This window comes from Sparus aurata, chromosome 16 (genome assembly GCF_900880675.1).
Source record: "Sparus aurata chromosome 16, fSpaAur1.1, whole genome shotgun sequence".
In the NCBI taxonomy this organism is placed as follows: domain Eukaryota; kingdom Metazoa; phylum Chordata; class Actinopteri; order Spariformes; family Sparidae; genus Sparus; species Sparus aurata.
The window spans coordinates 22,581,670-22,604,937 of record NC_044202.1 but is presented as its reverse complement, the minus strand read 5'-3'; the positions used below and the strand labels follow the sequence as shown (position 1 = coordinate 22,604,937).

Genomic DNA, 23,268 nt, shown 5'->3' with positions numbered 1-23,268 from the left:
TCACATTTAAATGCCCCCAGTGGTTCAACTGCAATGAGCGCCAATTAAGACTGAAAACAGCAGTGCATTGAAACAACACAAGGCTGTGTTGTTGGGAATTATGTTGAAGTGGATTTAGGCTGATCTATCAGCAGGAATGGAATACAGTATTAATTATTATAAAAAGTAAATTTAAAAATACTTGTTTTCATTAGTGAATAATCCCCTGAAACTAAGAATCATAATCCAAGATGGCAGCTGTGGTGATTTACACAAAAGAAAAAAACATTTCAGGTAACAGTTCTTTAATCTCAATTCAGTAAACATATGAACTGTGTGTACTGAAAGTTACATTTACAAAATGCTGCTTCTTAGCAGATGTGGGATGTTACAGACATCCTGCATCAAAACATAGAATCCAAAATCTGACAAAAATAGCATACATATGACTGGCCCTGTCAGATGATGGTGTGTTGGAACCCCCACTGCATAAATGTCGAATGTAACTTTTATGTAACATTATGTAACTTTTTTCGCCATAAAATTACTGCATTTAAATCATCTGATGGTCCAGTGTCTTGTGATTGGGTGATTGTTGTCTCTGTCTCAGCAAATCCGCCCCTCTAACACCTGTCTCTGCACTATGTAACTTCAGTAGGAGGGCGGGATCACAGCGTTACATATGTGTTCACTTCAAGATTTTTACACATAACATCGCATGACGTAATGAGTTCTGATGTAGTTACCACCTACAGTTTGTTTGACAAATTGTCACACTAGGATTGAATAATTCATGAAAACAATAGTAGTGTTATGAAGACAGCAGCAGCAGCAGAGTGGAAATTTTGATTCTAATGGAATTAATATTGATCAGATGATCCAACTCAATGTTTAACTAATCTGGTCTATATTTTCATGTGCTTATTTGCTACCAAGCAATTATAGCAAAATAGCGTTTTATGGAATATAGTGCATACATATTTCTAACTCAGTGCAATAGCTAGCTAATAGAGATACAGTCTTTTAGAGATTGAGAACAATGAGATTCTTCAAAAAATATATAAATATAATTTATTTTTTTGAAAAAAAATAAAAATTTCCACCACATCATCCAGTCTTATGGTTATAAATGTTTTTTTCATGTTTGTGTTAAGAGAAAAATCTTCCAGTTAAGCAACTGAAATAAAGCACCTTAGTGCAGGTGTGAGTCATAGAATCCTACCCATCAGTAATACTTTGTAAAATATACAATCATAGGTTGATGTTTTGCTGACTTCCAGTCGTGTCATTTTGCAGGCTATCCACCAATCCACGTCTGCCAGCCTCATTAAGTACCTTATTTATCCTTTAACAATCAACAGTTCAAATTCTCTCAGTGCTGCTTGAGTTCCCTGCCTCCTCTCACCTATCAGTGCCTTGCAGGAGGCAGACAGGCCAGATAGGGAGAGCCAGACGTAAATCAACACTGGGAACTGGGCCCAATGTGGAGGCTGTAAATCAAGGTTGGGAAAAGCAGCCTATCAACCTACAAGGGTCACCAGTGCCTCACTGAGTCACGCATCACAGCGCTAAGGAGCACAAGGATCGTGAGGTGTGTGTGTGTGTGTGTGTGTGTGTGTGTGTGTGTGTGTGTTGGGGAGAGAACTGTGAGAGGACGAGGGAGTGGGAGTATATTGGAGCGATGCCTGTAAGTGGAAGAGCTGGAATAGCAATACTAAGAATAACTGAACATTATATTCAAATACCCAACTAAATGACTCCAAAATAGTGCCAGACACAATATAAGTGGCATGGAACTCTATTTAGTGTTGTATCGTTTTAGAAAGGTCCAGCGTCAAAATGGCTGAACATAGACATAATTTTACTGTAGGACTGTGTGAAAACATATGAAATAGTTTGATTCATCCATCATTGTTAGATTTTTTCACCACTGTATATTTGCTGTGGATATTCATGGCCCCAGAAGATGATGTCTAATCATGTTTCTGGCCCCAAGGTCAAATTTTTCTGCCATTCTGCTGGAATATTAATAATAATAATAATAATAATAATAAAAATAATAGATGATTCCCATAAAGCCTGTAAATGAATCCTTAAGATAAAGCATTTCAACATTTCGACCTTCCACAACTTCCTCGAGTCAAAATTTCCATTTAAACAAAAGTTGATACAATAATGAAACTGTCACTTGTTTTAACACATTTATATCCCAGTCAATCTCTGCAGAGGATAAACATTTGGGGTTTTCAGTGGCCTAACTTCAGGCCATACACAGGACAGATTTGTTTACCTCAGTATTGGTAAAACCAGGCAAAGCAAAATCATCAGTATGTCACTCTCTCAAACAAATCCATAACATGGAATTTAATCTACCTTTTGTGCCAGTATGAGACCGTCAGGCTTTTGGTTTCACAGCAGTGTGGTTAACAGTTGTGTGTTGGCAGGAAGACCATGAGCATTATGTACCAGGCTGACATTAACGACACTTAAAGAAGCTAATTAAAACAAATTATCTTTATGGGTTTTCTGTTAAACACTGGGATCTTTAGACACGTTTACATTTTCCGTAATCCACTGATGGAAATGTAAGGACTAACACTTGCTCCAACAGCTGTGAGTCAAAGAAAATGTCTTAGCATCTCTCTTAGTTTCTTGTACACATTGAAATAACATTATGATATTAGATCATTATTGTGATATGAGACAATATATCACCTTAGATTTTTGATATCTTTAAATAGTGATACGGTATAAGTGTTGTCTTTCCCTGGCTTTAAAGGCTACCTTACAATAAAGCCATGTCATTTTCTGAACTCACCTGACTGTTCCGCTTGTTCTAATACTTGTTTTTAACCACTTAATCTTTATATCCACATTACTGATGAATAATTATCCAAAATGTCACAGTGTAAATTTGAAAGAAACACTAGTCATCCCCACAATATTGTTTAAATATGGATCCTAGTCCCAGCATTGTTTCATGCAGTTATAAATCGTTTGTGTGTACTACTGTCTTTATCAAAAATATGTAAACAATATTTTGCAAGAAAAACTATTTCAATTAAAAACTGATATCTGTAGAAAATACATGTAAAAATAATTCAGTCATTAAATTGAGGAGATTTTTCAAATACCAAGATATGTATTGTCTATCAGGATACAGCCTTAAAATACTGTGATATTATTTATTGGCCATATAATTTTCAATGTATCAACAAATACTGGAACAAAAAAAAAATTCAAATCTTACTAGATAACTAATTTATTTCATTTCAAGCCAGTGTGACATTATATATGGACTATAAGAAGAATACTGTATCTGGTAGATGTTCTACTTTACATTATTTCTCAGTCATCCATATTTTAATCAGACATTGTGACTTTTAAATTATTTAAACATTATTTTAATGTACATAGAGAAAAGAGTTTTGCGGGAGAAGTTACTTGTTGAATTAACAATATTTTTCTCCATCAGTCAGATTAATCAGCAAGTATAATGTGATAGGGAGTGTCAGTGTGTGCATGGGCCAACACACACTGCTGTGAAACTATAACCCTAAGCCTTCAAAAAATAAAAGCAGATGAAAAAAAAAAAACTCTAACACAAACAAAAGCAATTAAGCTATATGAAAAAGGAAAAATAAAAAAAAATGACTTGTGATGTTGAACAGAGTTGAAGACCTATGACCTATCATGCAGTGGAATACAACCAAACATCTCAGATCAAGTTAAAACAACGGGTCTGAAGATTAATCATGATGATGATTGGTGGATTTGAGATGCCTGGATGATAAAACAGACATGAGACTGTGTAATGCTGTAATAACAGGAACATAACTCATATATCTGACTGGTACTCAGAGCAGAGAGGTCAGTACAGAGGAAGAGGGGCTCCTCCTCTTAGTGCCAGTCAGCAGCCAGCAGCTGCAGCTACTCCTCCACCCGCCTCGTGTCATGACAAAGCACTGGCTGAGCTCGCAGATTTTCTTTTAATACTTTACACACCAGCACGTCTTCTGCTGTTCTCATGTGTCTGGAATGGAAGACGACTAAAAGAGAGGAGCTGAAGCACAAACACTTCTATCATCGGTGCCCACAATGTCGGTTAAATGCCACCCAGTCAATCAGCTGAGCAGCCACAACCACAACACAGTGGAGAACCAGCACCAGCACCAACCCCCACCCCCACTCCATCAGCTCCTTTATTTCAAACACCAGCAGAGATAGATAAGAAAAACCTAATCTTTAAATTCCAGGTTGCCCCGGCCTTTTATCTGTGCCAAATGGGATGTAAATTCCATACTTGTGCGAGGTGAACACGTGAGCTTGGAAGTCAAAGATGGTGGGAAAAACAGCAGAACAAATATAAATTAAAACAAATTACCTCCGATCTGAGTTAATTAAATGGGGGAAAAAAAGAGTTCAGCGAATGTCTTATCTAAGTGGTATTGATTATCTCATAAGGAGTCAGATTATTGTGTACTCCTCAGCTGGTGGGAGCTGCTGGTTTGGAAAGCCTGGAGAATGCGTATTGATTGTGAATAATTAAGTACATGACTGGAGTTTTTTTTTTCAGAGCACAGGAGGAAAAAAAAAAAGCAAAAGGTGCCTGAATCCATTTACTGAGGTGACTGCGTGTTCACCAATTACCCCACAACAAAACAGGCATTATCACAGAATATTCTGTGCTCAAGATTCATCAAATCACAGAAAATCCCAGTCTCTACAAAAAGCAAGTGAAAGTGGTTTTTATTCAGCCTGCAGGCAGGAAATACGTGAGGGGAAATGAGTTAAGGGCTTCCTTTTAATAGGAATCAATTTTGGTCTGGGGACAGCCAGCTGTAGAGCAATTGAAACACAGCTCCGGCAAAATTGTCAGCACAAAAGGATGTGATATAAAACACCTGCCATCTTGTGATTGGGTGAAGAAAGGGGCTCAGGAGGCCCTGTTTTCTCTGTAGGCGTCCTTATCACTGCCTGCAGGACTGATGCCATTAACCTGCGCCTCACTGGCTAACCGTGCTTAGATTAGCTTTCTGATTTTAAACACACACACAATCACACGCGCACACACACACACACACACACATGCACGTACGCACACACACACATACACACAGGAATAATAGCAATCACTAGGGGAGCCAAGTGAGCCCACAAAGTCAAGCTGCCTGAGAGCCCATGATACCTGGTGTAATAGCAAAAAAACAATCCTCAGACCAGAGAGTTATGTTTAGAACACAGAAACCTACAAGGTCATGATGGTGTTCCTGTAACGTAACATGACAGAGCAATTCACACTGCATAGGTGAAATCAGCTGGATCATGGCACAAGGTTTTTACCTAACAACAAAATCAAATGTGTTTTGTCATACTAGAAAAATGTGAAAGAACATTCAGTGAAGCCAATTCTTCTTTTTGATCGTTTTTTGGATGTAACCCAAAGCCAATGAATACATTTCAGCAATTTACATTTCTGCAAACCATGGACATGGACAAACATAACATTTCTTTACACTGCAACTGAACGTTTCTTTAGTTTCAGTTATCTAGATTATGTTATGGCAGTGCTGCCCTTGTGGTCGTACTAAGTTATGGTACAATAACCACTTGATTTGGGTTCAGTAAAGGTCTTGTTTTGGCTTAAAATACCTGGTTTTGTTGCCACTAAGTCAACTGGACATGCCACAACACCTGTTTTTTGTCCCCACAAACCTATAAACTGTCTCCTTAAAAGTTTCCTGTGGTGAAGCAGCTACAAATGTTGTTCTCAGTCCCCATCAAAAGTATAAGTCCGTCCTCATCTGAAAAAAAACACCATATAGATCCGACTATGAAAGCAGCTTATTACTACCCATTGTTGACATTTGCTGTTAGGCAGTGGCCTCAGGCGGCTGTAGTAATCATTACAGCATGAGGAAGTGAAGAGAAGATCTGAGAAGAGCTAAAAGTCTGCATAGGTAGGAGGTCTGGGAAGGATGGTCAGGTTGCACAACCACAGGACCTTCACCCAGGAGACCACTGTTTGTGTCCAGTTGTAAAACCAGGTCTTAGCAACTTACTAATGTAGTTTAGTCATGTCACATACATAAGGTTCCTTACTTACCTAACATAGGTATGTTCATATATTGAGTTTAACCACAGTGTTTTCCTAAACCTAACCAACCTGCACCCATACAGCGAAGGTCCGGTACTCATCACTGGAACGATGCAACAGTCATTTAGGTTAAGGTTATATGCTAAACACGTAAACTGACATTGTAGAAATGACCTTGTGGCACGTATAAAATGCACACATTTGGACAGATCAATGCTTTGCAGAAATGTTAACCGCCAACCCTTTTTTGTGGCGACTGGGCTGTTGAAGGATTTTATCATTTTGTTATCTGGATTTGGCCTATGAATTACTGGCAACATCTCTTCAGTGTTAAAAATCATGAGCTGCAGTTCAGTTGGAATTTCAATAAATAAAAATGTAAAAGGTTTACAATACAAAAAGAAATGAGATACATTTAAAGTTAGAGACTTTAGGGGTCCAGAGTCTATCAGAGACTTTACAGGTGTGTCTTACCTTCACTGCAGAAGCGGCCCTTGTATTCTGTTTTGGAGCAGTCACACACCGGCTCCCCATCCACCACTGAGCATGTACCACCATTCTCACATGGGTTCACGGTGCACCACCCTTCTGACTCCAGGGGCACCTTAAGGCTTCCCAGGAACAGGGGCTGTGAGATGCCATATTTGAGGTCTGTAATTGTGCCCCTGAAGGGCTGCATGTTTCGCACCGTAGGCAGTGTGAGCGCGCCGCTGCGGATATCCTGAGGCACTCCACCCAGGAACAGGTCGCTGACTATTTTCATGAACAGACGCTGAGGCCGCACCTCATCTGCTTTGGCCTGGCCATCCAGTACAAGCACTGTGCGCAGGTTATACCTGCTCAGAGTAGCGACGTGCCAGCTGCTGTCATCCACCCGTCTGTCGGACACCACTGTGGTCTCAGCACAGTCGATGCTGAAGCGCAGCTGCAGTCGGCCCTCCACCACTGACAGCTGCAGAAAGTCACAGTAGCCTCCATCGTCAAAGTACAGCAGCAGCGCCTCCGAGGAGTCTGTCTTGAACTGGAAGCTGAGGTCACCGCGGGTGCTGGCATCCCAGCGGAGGTAGCGTGCCCACTGACCTGGTGTGCCTAAAAATTCCAGTCCTAGACATGTGCTTAGGAACACTTGCAGTCTGATAGAAAAACCTACAAGATCCATGGCTGCAAAAAATGTATTAATCCAGGAAGGTGTCTGAGGGGAAATCAATACGACTCAAATCTTAGGGTTGCTATTTAGAATTTCAAGGATCCACAGTTTTATCCACAATATGTGCAGAGATAAATTCAGATAAATATTTCTTATAAAAATATGTTTTTAAAGGGACAAGGGTGGTAAAGGAGAACAGTCGTTGGGGTTAACAGTCTTTAGGTCAATCACATCAGTGAATTGTTTGCTAAGGATGGAGGAGATGTTGGTTTCCTCCTACGGGTTAAAGTGAGGACCGGCAGAGGGAGAGAGGAGGAGGAGCTGATGTTTTAATGTCTTTTACACTTCAGAACTGATGCTATCAAGACTCATGGTGTACGGTCTGATGGAATGGACTTCTCTGACTATCAGGGCGGGTAGAATTTCCTCCTTCATGTTGTCCGCTGTGAAATGGTGCTCACAAGGGATCCACTGGCCACTGTTGGTTCCATCACTGTCAGAAAAAGAGAAGCAGATTGTTATGGCTATGGGTCCATAAGAGGCTATTTGAGAACTACTAATGCTATGAGACACATCCTGGGAGCTTTCTTTCATCCAAACACCATTATACCAACACATGAAATGTATGTATGTGTACAATCTAAATGAGGAGTTACAGCAGTGAAGAAAAGCCTGAGGCATCAGCACTGTATTGTACTGGTGGTATGGGACCATCTGAGTTTGGCCCAAAACACCTCATCTGTCCCTGAGATCAAACCATCTAACAGAATGTAAAGTGGTAACAGCTCCGGCTGGACCAGCCACAATGTAAAATGTTAGATAATCACTGATGCAACAGTAGGACTAATCCTCTTAAACATTAACATATTGTAATATTATAATATTATCCAATATCTACAATAATAACAGTCAATTTTCTACAGAAATCGTTCTTTTTCTTTGATTCTTTAAGCAAGATTTGAACTAAGGGCTTGAACTTGGATCAGATTCTATATTTTAACGTGACCAAAGGACCTGAACACTTCTTCCACCGCTGCTTCTAGTGCACAGTAATTTAGAGCACAGTCAAACTGTGAACAATTCTAAATTAACCTTTTTTTTATGGACAGCAACTGTGTGCACTGCCAGAGATAAAACTGGTTTGGGAAATAATGATTCTTATTAATTTATTCATCAGATTTAAAGGCGTGCACCTGGAATACTGGAATCTACTTATAAACTGTCCACCAGTGTGCTCTCCACGGGGTACGACTATCTCCATACCCATCCGAACATATTCTCCCCATATTGTTTTGTAATAGAGACAACATGTGACACATATTGAGCATTAACATTATTACAGTGCAGAGTTCCCTGCTAATATGTACTGCACTGTTGGCACTCACCAATCCTAATTAAAAGTGCCTGTGATATTGCCGCATTTTTCCCTCCTACACAAAGGTTGTTTGGAGTTATCAGTCATCCGCTGCATAAATTAGCCTTGTTATTCTCATGGCAGTGCATGACAATCAGCCCGCCAGCTACACCGCCTTTATCTGATGACCATCCAGGAGAGACATCTCTCTGCACACAGAAACACAAGTAGGTACTGATGCAATGTCCAGCAGCTAAATATTATTATTATGTTCTTATAAAATCTACCAAATTATTTTACAAAGATATTGGTATGCAGCAAAAAAAGAAAGTCTCCAAAAAGAATACAGCACTTGAGACATGCTCCTCTGTTATGATGCCCGATGCTTTTAACTGTCCTACTGTCCAACCCAATCACCGCCTCACAACTTATGTGAGGTAAAAGAACGTAATACTTCCAGGAACAAAAAAAACAGTGGTACCAGAGAATAAAGTCAAGGCAAAGATTACATTTCATCCAGAGCAGACACATTTAACACAGCACAGGTGGCATATTGAACAAACTGTCTTTCTGGATTATTAGGCAGGTCTAGGTGCTACATGAATAATGTGGAAGCATAAAATGCTCAATTCAAAAAGAAATACACGCAGCCCGTATTCAGAGCTTTCAACAGTTCTGTAAGGCTGTGATGTCACAACTATCAGTACAGCTGATCAGATAATCACCGACAGATCTGATGTAGAAACACAGTGGGCGGAGCCTGCTCAGGCCTGAGAGAGCTGAGCAATCAGAGCAGACTGGGCTTTTCAGGTGGGGGAGTCTGACAGAGACAGATGCTAAAACAGAGCAGTCAGACAGAGGGAGAACAGAGGTGCTTTTTAAACATGAAGACTTGTAAAAATGTTCTAGTAGACCCAAAGTAAAGTATCAACCAGAAAATGGGGGGGCCTTTAAATATTATTTTATCAATATTCATGAAAGTAATTTTAGGACGAAGTTGCAAACAATAAATTTACTTGAACAGGAAAAGTTTTCTAAAAACTGAAGTGAGCCATGTTTGTTTCATCTGAGGTTCCACTGCTATGCTCCACTGGCTTTGAATTACTTATAGGAAGTTTAACAGAAACGCTACTTCATTGTACCATACATTATCAATAACCCAGGCGACACCTCTGACGGCGGGTGGTGACAGCATATGACTGATTCTAGAGGCTGGTGTACCTGTGGAGACACAATATTTGTTCTGAGGAGCCAATAATCTGCTGCTGCCAAGGACGAAGACAAGTGCTGTGGGAGAGAGGCTACAAGACACTGGATCAGCAGCGACAGCTCCAGGAACACATCCATTCTGATGACTGGTACACACTCAGTGTATAGCATACACAGTATATGTGCATCCCCTTTCAACTGAGAGCATGAAAGCAGGTCTGACACAGTTAATTGGTATTTTTTGGTAAAATTTTATTAAAATAAGACACTGTTTACACTGTGGTACTACTGGAGTGTTTCTCATCCATACACTTTACTTTGAACAGCCTAAAGATACTTCAAATTAACACTTATTGTTTACGCCTTTAATAATTTAAAATAACATTCATCAGAAATAACAACCACATTTTTTTTTTTTCAAAGCCTGGATTGGGCTTAACCTCAATCTTGTTTATCAGCTCAGAATATCTTTGAACACTGACATTCCTGAAGTTTAAATCAGCGCCCTCAAACTGGATGGCTAGCTGTCTATGCCATTTAGCCTTAACATATTTCTTAACAAGATGAGTTGGGCATGACGTTGAGTTCAGACTATGGAAACAAACTGGAAGGTCCATTTCTAAAGATGAGGGCTGCTTAACAAATGTGCTGGCTTGCACCTATGTCAGGACAACATTCTGATTACCATCTGCAGTGATGTTCAGCTCTGTCACTGGGTGTTATTAAGTGAGGATGTGGAAACTAGCAGAGGACTGATACTGTTCCATAATAACCACAGGAGCAGGATCCTGAACATCCAGACAGAGGCCGCGAAAGATATGCAGCTCTTCCTGCAGATGCTCTCCAGGTGATGCTTTTCACCCTGCTTTCTGCGGTACTGAACACCATTTGTGAGATTCACCTACACTCACGAAGGATATCCCAGCCGTACGGGAAAAAGATCAATACCAAGTGAGAAGCAACTACTTATTTGCTTACTTGGTGCTGCTGCAAGCGGTGGTGACAGTTTATTGTAAATTCAAGTTGTGAGCCAGCGTTTCTGTTACTGCTGAACTCTCCAGCAACATCAGCAGAAAGAGGGTGCTGTATATGCTCTTATCTCATCACTGCGCTGACAGATACTGACGTTTAATTCTGGAGCATTGGTTGGTTTTCTACCCTTTAAAAAGCCTGTCATCACTCCAGGTATGTTAGCGGTGAGAAGTGGGTCAGGCACGATGGAGTGAGGCGTTTGGGGACTGTCCTTTTCCCAAACAGCAAAAGTGGGACTGCCTGTAGAGTGAACCCATCGGCAAAGTCACACATCTTCACTGTGGAAATACGAGCGATATCAAAACAACAAGCTTTTATCATCCAAAACCCAAAATGTATGACTTTGCATTGGAGCATGTGATGATAAGCCCTGTGGTCATTTCTAACATTACACATTGTGATATCATAATATTATCTATTGTGCTGTGCCCCTCAAATACGAGGGCCCAGAGCTGGTCCTGACCCCCCTGGGGCCCTGAGCAGGATTCTGATAAGGGGCCCTCGTACCTGACCTGTGAGCCATGTAAATCTTAACCATTGCTGCACAGTCACATCTGACACCAGTGCTCTGACTCTGCTCCTCCCTTCTTTAAACAGTACGCTCCATCTGATGGACAATAAGTAGAGCTATACAGAAGAGGACGAGGTATAAAAAAGTGACACTTATTGAAGGGTTAACCAGTCACCAGTGGAATATAACTCATTTACATCAAGCGCTGTGCTCAGGCACAAATTAAAGGGACTGTCACGTCACTTTACTTCTTCTCCTCTGTATCCCAAAAGACTGTACTGTTTGCTCTGCTACATTTGTTTGACAGCTTTAGTTACCTTTCATATAACCGTTTTTCAGCCTCTAGTGTTCAGAAAAGTCTATTTTCTTTTTTGAATCCTGATGGATTAGAGAAAATACTGACTTTTTTTTTAACTTTTTGTATATTTGTTTTCCTGATAGGACAGAACATTATGAACCTGTGATGATCTTACACAGTATGATACCAGCTCAACAGTAAATAATGGAGTTAATGTGCTCAACCCTAAACAACTGCAGAGGTAAAATGACTCATACACATTCATGCAGCGTAATATTACTCCAAAAACATCAGATCCAATAGCAAAACACTGACAGGGAACATTTTACTGCACGTAACTTTAAATTAAATTCAAGTGTCCTAGCTCGCAGTGTCAGTGCATCTCTCTGTGGTTTGTCTGTCTATCAAACATTAGCTGGGCAGGGTGAGGATCTCTTCTGTCTGTGTCTTGCTCTCTTTGATAGGAGGGGGAGGCGGGGCCTTCACCTACCTGGTGGGGCATAGCACAAAAATTCATCCTGACTTTAGCTGGTAGTTCGTCCAGTTCAGTGAATCTCTCAGGTCATGTGATCAGATGCCTTTTTGAGGCACTTCTGACATTTTGACATTGCATACAGATAAAATGGCTAGTACCATTTTGTTATAAACCATGCTACATTTTTACCAAAGCAACATGTATTAAACTGTTTATTTTAGATATATTAACAAGAAACTGTGATTTGAAATACAATATGTCAATCATTGCTTATCTTACAGTGAACATAATGATTGGTGGCCTAGACAGTTTGCCCCTTTATCCCCCCTTATCTGTGGCCCTGCATGGATACTGTATCACATAATGGCTGTTCTTAAACTCCCTATCACTTTGGATATTTGAAAGAAAAGCACATGTATATATTATATATTATATAAAACATGTTTCAAATTTTAATCAAATATTAAACACCATCTCACATATAATATATTCACATGTTACTGGCACGTGGTTTTCAGATACATCACCTGTCACCTGTCCATTTCACATACTGTTTTTTGTAAGCATTATCAGAAGATAAATTCAATTTCAGTACATGTTGGTTAACAACCCTGACATAAGGAGACATCAACCAGAAAAAAAAAAGAGTAAAAGAAAAGCATGCATTGGCCATGAAGGGGCCTCAAGGTCAATTGCTTCATCTGTACCATTGTTGAGCAACACTCAGCTGAAACAAGCACAGATAACGTTCTTGACACGAGTACAAGATTCATCTGAGTAAAATGTGTCAACATCACCCTCACTGGGTAACTGACTGAAGTTTGTTCATTAAAGCTGACAATAATTGCTGTGATCAGAAACATTCATCTGAAGCTCATTTCTGAGGCCGTTCTGTAAATTGTTTTAAAATGAATAATAAATATAGCAACTTCTGATTAGTCCCTCTCAATAAATGGTATACAATAATAACTTTTGGTTAGTCCCACCCACTTCCACCTATTCCAAGTATGGATATAGAACAAACAGTTTATTTGTTCGTCCCTGATCGTGACTTTGCTTGCGTAATACATATTCATTCAAAACTTAATATCTGCAATATGCTGAGCACTTTAACACTTTAGCAGTTTCATAATTTAGCATTTATTAAAGCGGAATCTTTAAAATGCCAGAACACCGACTCCTAATTAGCCCTGACGGTCGTTTGAAATAATCTATGATTATTTTATTGCTGCTCCTATAAATGTGTAAAATTGCCTGATATTATTTATGTGTTACTTTTGTTTGGGGGGATTTTTGTCATGTGGTTCTACTAGAGAGAGAAATATTATGTAGCCACTGCAATCAGCATCATATGACTATTTTGGAAATGGTCATACGGGATGTGTGGATGTCTAATTCTACCATAATCTGCTAATTCACAATTGAAAAAAAAAAAAAATCCTACAAAAGGATATATGAACCTTTATTTCATTTATTTATTTGGTACTGCTGTGTTAAGCAGTTGACTTCTTAGAATTATTTCCAAGCTGTAAAGACTCACATATTACAAAGATTATGTATTTGTATACTGTATATTTCCTCCACGAACAAACATATTTAAACCACAAGATTTATTCGTCTTTATTCTGAGCTGTTATCAGACCTCAGCAGAGTCGTCTCTGCAGGGTTAGATCTATACACACTGAGCTGCTTATCAGCCTTCTATTAAATAAGAGATATCAGCCAATCAATGCTGCTCAGCTCTGACATCACACAGGCTCTTCCTTAACCATAGCTAATGCATTATAATGTATCACGTGTTAGGATGTATGTGATTATTATATGTAATAGGACGCATTTACTTTTTGGATGCATGTTTGAATAATTAACTGTTCATTTGAATAAAATATTCACTATTCACCCCAAATTTGAATTAAAATGTTATTCTGTCACCCAAAATGAAAACATTTGTAAACTGCAACACATTTATATAACGTATAATTTAAAAGAGGTTGACATTCACTTTTACATTTCTTCCAGTTGTGCTCTATTGCGATTGTTTGAGCATCAAAATAGTCAGAAAGGCTGAAAAATGGCACAAAAAATATGAACCTTCTTTCCCTTCGGCCAAAATGACATCAGTACTGGTCACTGAAATTAATGTCATAAAGATAAAGCTGAGCTGACTCTTCTCCCTAAAAACATTTTTGACAATTACAATGGAAAATTGTTTTGTTTTTTTTCCTTTTTTTGTTAATTAACAATTTGTCAGTGTGTCTCAGCAGCAGCAATATTCTTAATTCAGTCCTTTGACATTCTGCACATTCACGACTATAAAATCATCCGGATGGTGCCAGAGATGTTTCACTACCTCGGCATACACAAGTTATTCTGCTACCACGGATCCACACTTCAGAGCATTAATACTGTACACTCGTGTCACAAATGGTGACTTGTTCTGGCATCATTTTCTGTTTGCTACCGTGTGTATGTGTGAGAGTGTCTGTGTGTGTGTGTGTGTGTGTGTGTGTGTGTGCGCACGTGTGTGTGTGTGTTTGTCTTTTGTTGCAGTGTGGGGAGCGTCAGGGGTTAAAAGGCTAAACGGCATGGATCATTGTTCTCTGTGAAAGGCTCCTTTGACGAACCCCACAGGGACAAGTCCACATACACACACTGACAAAAGGCGGCGGCACTCTGGATCCTATTAACAACCACATGGACTGGGGTGGAGTGTGTGTGTGTGTGTGTGTGTGTGTGTGTGTGTGTGCGTGCGTGTGCCTGCGTGCATGCGTGTGTGTAAATGCAAATAAAAGCACACACCAGTAGGCCCCGTGTGTTTAAATGGATGCCAGTAATTTTACAGCAGGTGCCCTGATCGCACATTCGTCGCACAAAAACACACACGCAGTAACGCTGTCCAGGCGCAGTGACAAAATGTCCTCCACAGCTCGCAGATACTATCTCAAAGGACGTGCTGCTATTCTTTCTTTTTTTCTCCTTTGATTTGCTCGTATCGCTCAGCGTGAGGCCTTCCGAATACGCTCACAGACACTGACGCTGCCGTTCACGCCTCACAATAGATTCAAAGAGGTGCCATTTTCTTTTGCCTGTCTTTCCCCGCTGCAGTGGTACACTCTGAAATCATTTGACCAGGACATGCAACCTGACAGCGGAGGGGAGGAGGAGAGACAGCAGCAGGAAGGAGGAGTGGAAAACAGAGATGGGGGGGAACGACAGAGACAGAGGGAGCGATGTTCCACCTCATCCACTCCCACTCATGCATCTCATGAAACGCCCTGCTCTTCCTCCTCTCTCTTCATCATGTTGCAGACACACACTTCAAGTCAAACACAATCCCTTCTAGGAACAGAGTTTACCCACCATCTTAGGATCTTTGGGGTAATTTCATCTCCCTATCACGGTATGGCGTATGTAAATGAGTAAAACTGTCTCAATGTGCTGTATGTGAAGTGAATGTGTTATATGATGAAATCTCAAGAAAAGCTCTTATTATTATTCTGTCTACAGATGAATAACAGACAGTGATGTATTGAGATGTAACATGACATTTGTGCAAAAATCCTAAAAATCAGCCACTGGGCAATTTATATAAAAAAAAAAAAAGATATTATTGTGAGATGAGACCCTTTGTCATCTTAGATTGTGTATAAGGTCGACGTGACACACATGTTGTCTTTTCCTGGTTTTAAAGGCTCGTCACAGTGAAGTGATGTCATTTTCTGAACTCCCCACACTGATGTGCCTCTGCCACTACTTCACCAGCAGTCATCCCTTCACTGTCACAGCACTGATATTGAGGTATTGTGTCAAAATGTTGCAGTATTTCATTTTGTCGCCCAGTTCTAACATTTACGTGCTTAAGTGCTTTAAAGCAAATTTTAAAATATACATATATATCTAGTAATGTGATACAGCTATAAAATATAGTGACATGCAGGCTTCTAACAGGTCTGCAACACATTTAAATAACGTATTATCTTAAAAAACGCAGACATTTCAGATGTCGTGGTTTTATAAGACCAGCGACGTCTGAGATGAATCCTGTAGAGGTTCAACGTCTGAAGCTGCTCTGTCAACCTCCTGCTGAACGACGTTGATCTGACACAAAATATAAAATGAAGATATCTTTTGAGGTTCTTTTTTGTCTTTTGAGACAAGATATGGACTCACCAGCTCACAGATATGTAAGGGACATATATCATGGTACATACAGTACAGTGAGATCTGTGAGGACGAATCCATGTCGTCGCTTTGGATCATTAAATTGTTCAACCCTTAAAAAAACTCTACTGTAGTGTATGATTTGGTATAATACATATATTTCAAGTTTGCCAGGACATAATATATATGATTATGATATGATTGTGAGTTATAATAAAATGCTTTCAACCAAAAGAAACCCTCCTGTTTTTATTCCTTTCAGCGTCGTTGTACCTGGTAATAGTAATAACCAGAATGGCACTCAGTAGAGCGCATACCTCCGCCAAGGCCCAACGGTCCCCTTTATTTAATTCAAGCTTAATCCAACATCAAGTTCGATAGCCCCTTCATCACCCGACATTTTAAAACACCCATAAATGCTTTACCATAATTTGAGCCCCACAAATCCATAGATCCACATCAACCTGAACTCACTCAGCTTTTACGAAGATCCATCATTCCCTGAGAAATTAATACAAATGTGGGAAAACACAAATTGTTAAAAAAGAAAAAAAAAAAAAAAAAGTGGGACAAAAATTCCTGTGTCTGTTCCTCTGTGGGAGACAGAGGTCTGAGACCCATCCTCCAGCCAAGGTTCCTGACCCGTCCTGCTGACAAACCAACCAACCAGCACCGGACACAGCTGAAGACCTCACCTCCCCGGCAGAGGTAAAAAATGTGTGATACCGTGAAACCGTGATGTTTCTGAGATGGTTATCGCGCAGTGGAAATCTCACACCTGAGCTACACTCCCTGAGAGACACACACACACACACACACACACAAATGCACCTACTCACACACTGTTGCAGAAAAGATCAGCGGGCAGAACGGATGAAGACAAACAGATTTAACATCAGCGGCTGCTCTTATTTTTAGTTGATTGTCAGTTGATATTTTTAAATTGATGAGTGACCCTGGGAGCATGGCGAACACTCTGACACACAGGCTCCGGGTCTGAACGCTGCATGGGGGGAGAGGCCGGATGCTCTTTCCCTGTTATCATCTTCACTAGATTTTTAAAAAAAAAATGAAAAACAAGACGACCACCATGAGCAGAGCGGCACTGCAGACACTCGCATCCAGAAGCTGATTTAAATCAAACCTGGAGTCAAATTTAAACAAAGGATTTATCCTCTTGGTCTGTTTGCAGATGACTATTTCTCTTATTGTGTACATTTAGCACGGCCCTCTGTGCACAGCCTCTGCTGCTCAGATCTCTCGTTTTAAACACCCTCATATAAAACCAGCCCCGTATGAATCATGTAGATGTAAAGACGGGAACACGATCTGAAGCGAGGGATGATGGGTGTGCGTGTTTGTGGGTGGCAGCGTGTTATTGTGGCGTCGGGTGCAGCGTGGGCACCGTGTTGTTATCCAGCTACTCTGCAGGCAGGACACGCCTTCTCTGGGTTCTGTGGTTCTGCTGCAGCACCCTTCACGGCATTACATCACCCAGTTAGAGAGCACCCAGCACCCCACAAACGCCTGCATATACGGCGCGCGCACACACACTCGCACGCACACCGCGACAGACATTGCGTACACAAAATACACACCTTTACCAGCATACACATCACATCACATCACACACACACACACACACACAGACAGACAGACTGTGAGTACTGATTGCACAGGCCAGGCTGTTCAAATGAGCCTACTGCAGACACACAGGAAATATTACACGTGCACACCGGCGACCAAAGCGTGGATACACACCTCTCCATCAGCTACACACACACACACACACACACACACACACACACCAGTGAACACACCCACCGATACCTTGCCTTTTCCCTCCAGCAGCAGCAGTTTATATAACATCACACTGACTTTATCCTTCATGACGATTGTGTTTGTCGTGTGTGTGTGTGTGTGTGATGTGCATGTTGCTGACAACTCTCTCTGTCCATCAGCACAAATGAAAGGCTAACATTTGACGTTCCCTGCCTGGATAAATCTGAATTATAAAGATAAGCTTTCTATTTCATTTCTATTTTAAAGTCTTTATTTATTTGAAAAGGATTTCTATTAAAGATCAATAGACAATATATAATATATGGCACAGTAATATCCCGCATTATTGCACCTTACAAAGAACAAGAACCGAAGGGGAGGGGGCCGTCTGAGCGCCGAAAAACGACCAAATTAAAAAAAAAGAAGAAGAAAAAGAAGAAGGAAAAAAAAAAGAGCATTCCCAAAATCCTGCGTAATATCTGACTCTCCCCGCCCAGAGGGATTAGTGTTACCTTGAGAGCCCTTGGCTTTTTTGCGCTTGATTTGTCAGCTCAGTTAATCGGCTGCCAACCAGAACACACAAAAAAAGCAGGACAGCCAAATTACCCAAAACAGCCTCCATCCTACCCCGACACCCCCCCACCCGCACCGACCCTCAAAAATAGAGGGGGGGGAACGAGAAGGAAAATTAAATCGAGGGAGGATTTTTTTTTTTTTTTTTTTTTTTTTTGGCTTTCCACAGAATACGCGCCGTCCAAGAAGAGCAAAGATTTTAAAATAACAGCGTCTGTATCAATTAACCAGTTCAGAGGGTTTCGATGGTGACCACACATTTACACTCATATTTCATCTGGGATTGTTTTAATTCTCAGCGTGCGACGAAAGAAACATTTAAAACGGGAAAAAAATATATATATATATCTTGGGATTTTTTTTATTTTTCTTCGGTGCTCGGAGCCGAGGAGCAGGTGATGGAGCACCTTTGGGCCCTTTGCAGAAGGGGAAAAAAAAGAGACGCATTCTCGGGCTGGGTCACGCCCATTCTGAAGCCCGTTCTGGAGAAAGCCTGATTAGGAATTCCCCCTGCATAAATGCACAAGAATCATCTAATCCTATTAACTCTTAAAATCCGACACATCGAAATGCGCGCCGCAGCGATGAATAAAATTATAATTGTCGTCATTTTCTTGCTTTTATGAATCCGCACCAATTTAGACTCAGTAACAGCAGTTATCTCCTTATTTTAGTGTTCGTTTTGCAGACAGCAGCGGGAGGCGTCGGGCCGGTACCAGGCCCGGATGTCTCGCTGCTTATTTTGCGGCATATTGTGGATTTCTGATGGCGCACTGCACGAGGCCTCCTAGTTTAGTTTAGTTTTTTTTTTTCCCCCCCACTGTAATGAAAACGGACAAACACGCGGTATAAATGGAACATCCTGCATTCGTCGCAGTGTGACTTTAAATTAAAACTCCCGTCAGTAAAATGGAATTCGAGTGCTCGTCTGCACAGCAGGCCCAGACTGTGGGCTTTTCACATCATACGTGATGAAGCGGAGGGGGAAAAAAAAAAAAAAAAGAAAAGTTGTCAGCTTAACGTGCAGCATGAAATGCAGATTATTGGGAGCAGAGCAGTCACAATCCAGCAGACCTCCCTGCCGTCCCTGCAGACGCCATTTGATCCACCAGGGACCCGAAATAATCCAAAATCATCACGAGCGTCATTTCTCTCAAATCTCACTCTTTTTTTTCCTTTTTTTTTTTTTTTTGTTCACCGATTCAGGATCGAACATCACGTGTTAACACCACTCACGCCTTCATTTGATTCATTTCGTTATTTTTTAGAGCAAACTGTGACACACACTGATGATGTTTATGAGTGTATTTTTTGTGTGTGTTTGTTTGGTTTTTTTAAACCAAGGTACTGCTGCCACGTTATCTACCGAAATGCACAAAACTGTAGTAACCCGGTCTGGTGATTTGTGAAAAGCGGCAGCTGGATTTGGTTTGCGTAAAAACAGAGGGAGGAAGAGGGATAATGGAGGAATGTGATGGCTACTGCCGCGCGAGGGGAGCGTGCTGTCCATCCCCGTTAACACAGAAGGTCATGTATCAAACTGCATATCATGCTGAATACTCGGATTACATCGAAATATGCATCTATATTTAAAGAGCGTGAGCGTGTGTGTGTGTGTGTGTGTGGAGGAGGGGGAGTGGGGGGTGCGCGGCGTGTCAGGGCGCATTTGTTTGACATTTTAACATGAAGCTCCGGACGAGAACAATGCGCGGCCACCGGACACCTGGAGCTCACCTTATTTATTATTCATCATCCGAAAAAACACAAGGTGAAGGAAACCCTGCAGGTCGCCGTTTTAAGTCTCTATTTAAGGCCGATGCTCTCCATATTTGATGCACAAGCAAGACGTAAACGCGACCTGTCTGTATTTTTAGAGCCTTGATATAAAATAATAATAAAAAAAAAAGAAAAAAGATAATTCATGTAGTAAACGTCGCCTCCGGGGAGCGCAGAGAGGACGTGTGTAATCTTACACCCGCCTGTGTTGGTGTCTCTGCTCCGCCGGGGGAATTTAGAGGCCAACATGGCTAAAAAAAAAAAAAAAAGAAATCCCATTTTGAGTCCCACAAACACCGCCGTGCCTTCAAGGAGACTCGCACCTGCTCCGGCTCGCCATATTCATCATTCCGGTGCGCACCAACTGGAAAAAAGTCCTGTGAAAGTGGCAAGTTCCTAGATACCTGTGCGTCAGGAGCCCAAACTCCAGCCTCCCTGCCTCCTACCCCCCTTGTTTGGACCTCACCACATTAAATTCGGGTCTTTCTTTCTACGCGGGCAGCATCATGAACAGGTTGGAGTGACAAAGACGATGCTACTGACCTTAGTTAAACTGACCATCAGGAGTATCCAACTGCTAAAATCCAGCTGTAAAGTCCACAGAGCCGTAGGTTGGTAAAAATCCACGTTTGTGTTAAGGCAGCGGTGTTTCCGCTGCTGGTGCTGGTTCGGCGCGTCGGGGCGGGGAGCACCAGTCGGTACCGGGCTGGGTTTATCGTTTCTCACAGGTGCGTCGACCACGGTGCATCATACGTACAAAAGCCGCTGTTCGCTCGGTGCGACTTGCAGCGGCTGCAGGCAAGAGGCGCACGCGCGCGCGCACACACACACACACACACACAGACACACACACACACGCACATGCGCGCGCTCACACACACGCGCCACTCGGGTCCGCCCTCTACTCAGCACCAGCACGAGACATTTAAAGGCGTACAGGCTCGTAAACGGGGATCGAGACGCACGCAGACACACGCAGACACACACCACTCACAGGTGTGGCTGTGTGGAGCCTTCAGCTGCTTATACAAACACAAAGTTGAGTTTCAGTTTGAGTTTTTGGTAATTAAACCTTAATTGTTAGTTATTTGACTGGTAACAAATAATCCATAAGTCATTCAGCGGTTGTGGCTTCGTAAACATCAGTTGGAACTTTATGTCCATCCTAATCATGATTAAAGATGAACTGCACCGTACCATACACAAAGAATGAAATCATCTGTCTGAACTTTACACTAAACAGCTGGTTGATAAAGCTTGTCACTGTTTGTGATCAGCTCACCTGTGCCTTCCTGTTAGTACAGGGTCTAAAATTCATTCAGGTCAGGAAAAATATTGCCCAAGAAATAAAACAAAAATGTGGGGAAAACACCCCAAATCGCAAAGTTAAAGAAGGTAAGTAAAAACATTTTAAAAAAAATCTCGATCCATCACTGTTCAGATCTGCACCAAACGTTAATGGGGACTTTTCTGGACCAAGACCCATCCGCTGTCCAAGTTTGGTAGAAATCTGTTCAGCAGTTTTTGTGAAATCCTGTTGACAAACCAACTAACCAACAACAGGACGGTGGTGAAAACACAACCTCCTTGGCGGAGTTACGAAGAAGAAGAAGAAGATTGATTTCCATAGATGTGGAGTTGAAGAAAAGCATCATACTGTGAGACTGCAGCTGCTCCATCATCACTGCAGATGACATTTCACAGATTAAACTGTGTAACTAACAGAAGCATAGAATGGGACCAAAGAGAAGTCTGGATAAATTCAGATTTGATTTTGTACAGCTCAAAGTGCTCTACATGAAAACCAAATAAAATGATAAGCAGAGATCAGTGAGCGCACAGAGGAGATCGACACCTTGAGACCAGAGAGGTCTGCTGGGATTGTAAAACTGATGACACGTATGAAATGAACAGTGAAAGACAAGTTAGAGAGAGAGAGAGAGAGGAGATAGACAGAATGGGTACCTCAGGGCCGTCCTCTAATACACACTGACGACTCTCTGTCCCGCACAGGGACATTAATAGACTGTGAAGCACTGTGCTAATCAGCTGTCTCCGGTGTTCACAGGCATCTTCAGCTGGTTGTTGGAGACCTGCCACGTACCAGCCCACTTCAAAACCTTTACCACCATCTTCCCAAAAACCAAGGGCCACAGGATCAAAATGACTGCAGCGTTGTGTGACCCATGTGGTTTGTGATGTCCCACCTCAAAACCACCTCTGACCCGCTCCTGCGCCGCCTGGATGTGGCCTACAGAGCCAACGGGTCTCCAGACGATGCAGTAAACGTGGCCTCCACCTCACCCCCCAGCACCTGAACGCCTCAGGAACCTCTGGCACAATCTTGATGTGGATTTTAGCCCTGCATTTAAACACCGTCATCCCAGCTGAGTGTGCCTGACTCCACCTGCAGGTGGATCACAGACTTCCTGTCTGAGAGGTGGCAGCATGTGCAGCTGGGGAAGCAGACTCTGACTCCATCATCAGCGCTGTTTCCCCTCGAAGATGGGCGTGGTCCTCATGTAGTAATGTGGTCGTCACTAGGCTACTGAGTACTGAGTCATGAGCTGGACCATCGTAAAAAAATCTTCTTTTTTTTAATAGTATTTTTCTCTCACTATATTTGTTGTCATGAACCAAAACACCAAGGCAGAATTGTCGACTGTGAAATTTATTTGGCAAGAAACCTGATCAGCACTCTCGATTTGTGCGTCCGAGTATAAAGTCTGAAGGATCATAGTCCAGTCATGCGTCATGTAAGGTGCGGTTTAAAAAAATGAATTTATAAAAAGTGTGAAATGACAAAATCAAAAAATAAATAACTGTAAAAAAATAACAATTTGATTTATAATTAAAAATCACTTTCACTTACAG

General features: G+C 41.4%; 1 protein-coding gene across 16 annotated transcripts in view; it reads right to left on the bottom strand.

The window, feature by feature from the left end:
* The window catches only part of nrxn3a (neurexin 3a), a 184,065-nt gene extending 162,832 nt beyond the window's left edge, over window positions 1–21,233 (bottom strand). For 14 of the 16 annotated variants that reach the window (XR_003987134.1, XR_003987138.1, XR_003987136.1 and 11 more), the window contains exons 1-2: window positions 20,938–21,233; window positions 6,551–7,716 (exon numbers count right to left, since the gene is read on the bottom strand). Coding sequence is in view for 8 of the 16 variants with exons in the window: in XM_030443869.1 (XP_030299729.1) it covers window positions 6,551–7,235 (685 nt within the window). In the remaining 8 variants the exon portion in view is untranslated. The remainder of the gene's footprint in view (window positions 1–6,550; window positions 7,717–20,937) is intronic. The other 2 variants (XM_030443867.1, XM_030443872.1) reach the window with 1 other exon arrangement.
* Between the last annotated feature and the right edge of the window lie 2,035 nt (window positions 21,234–23,268).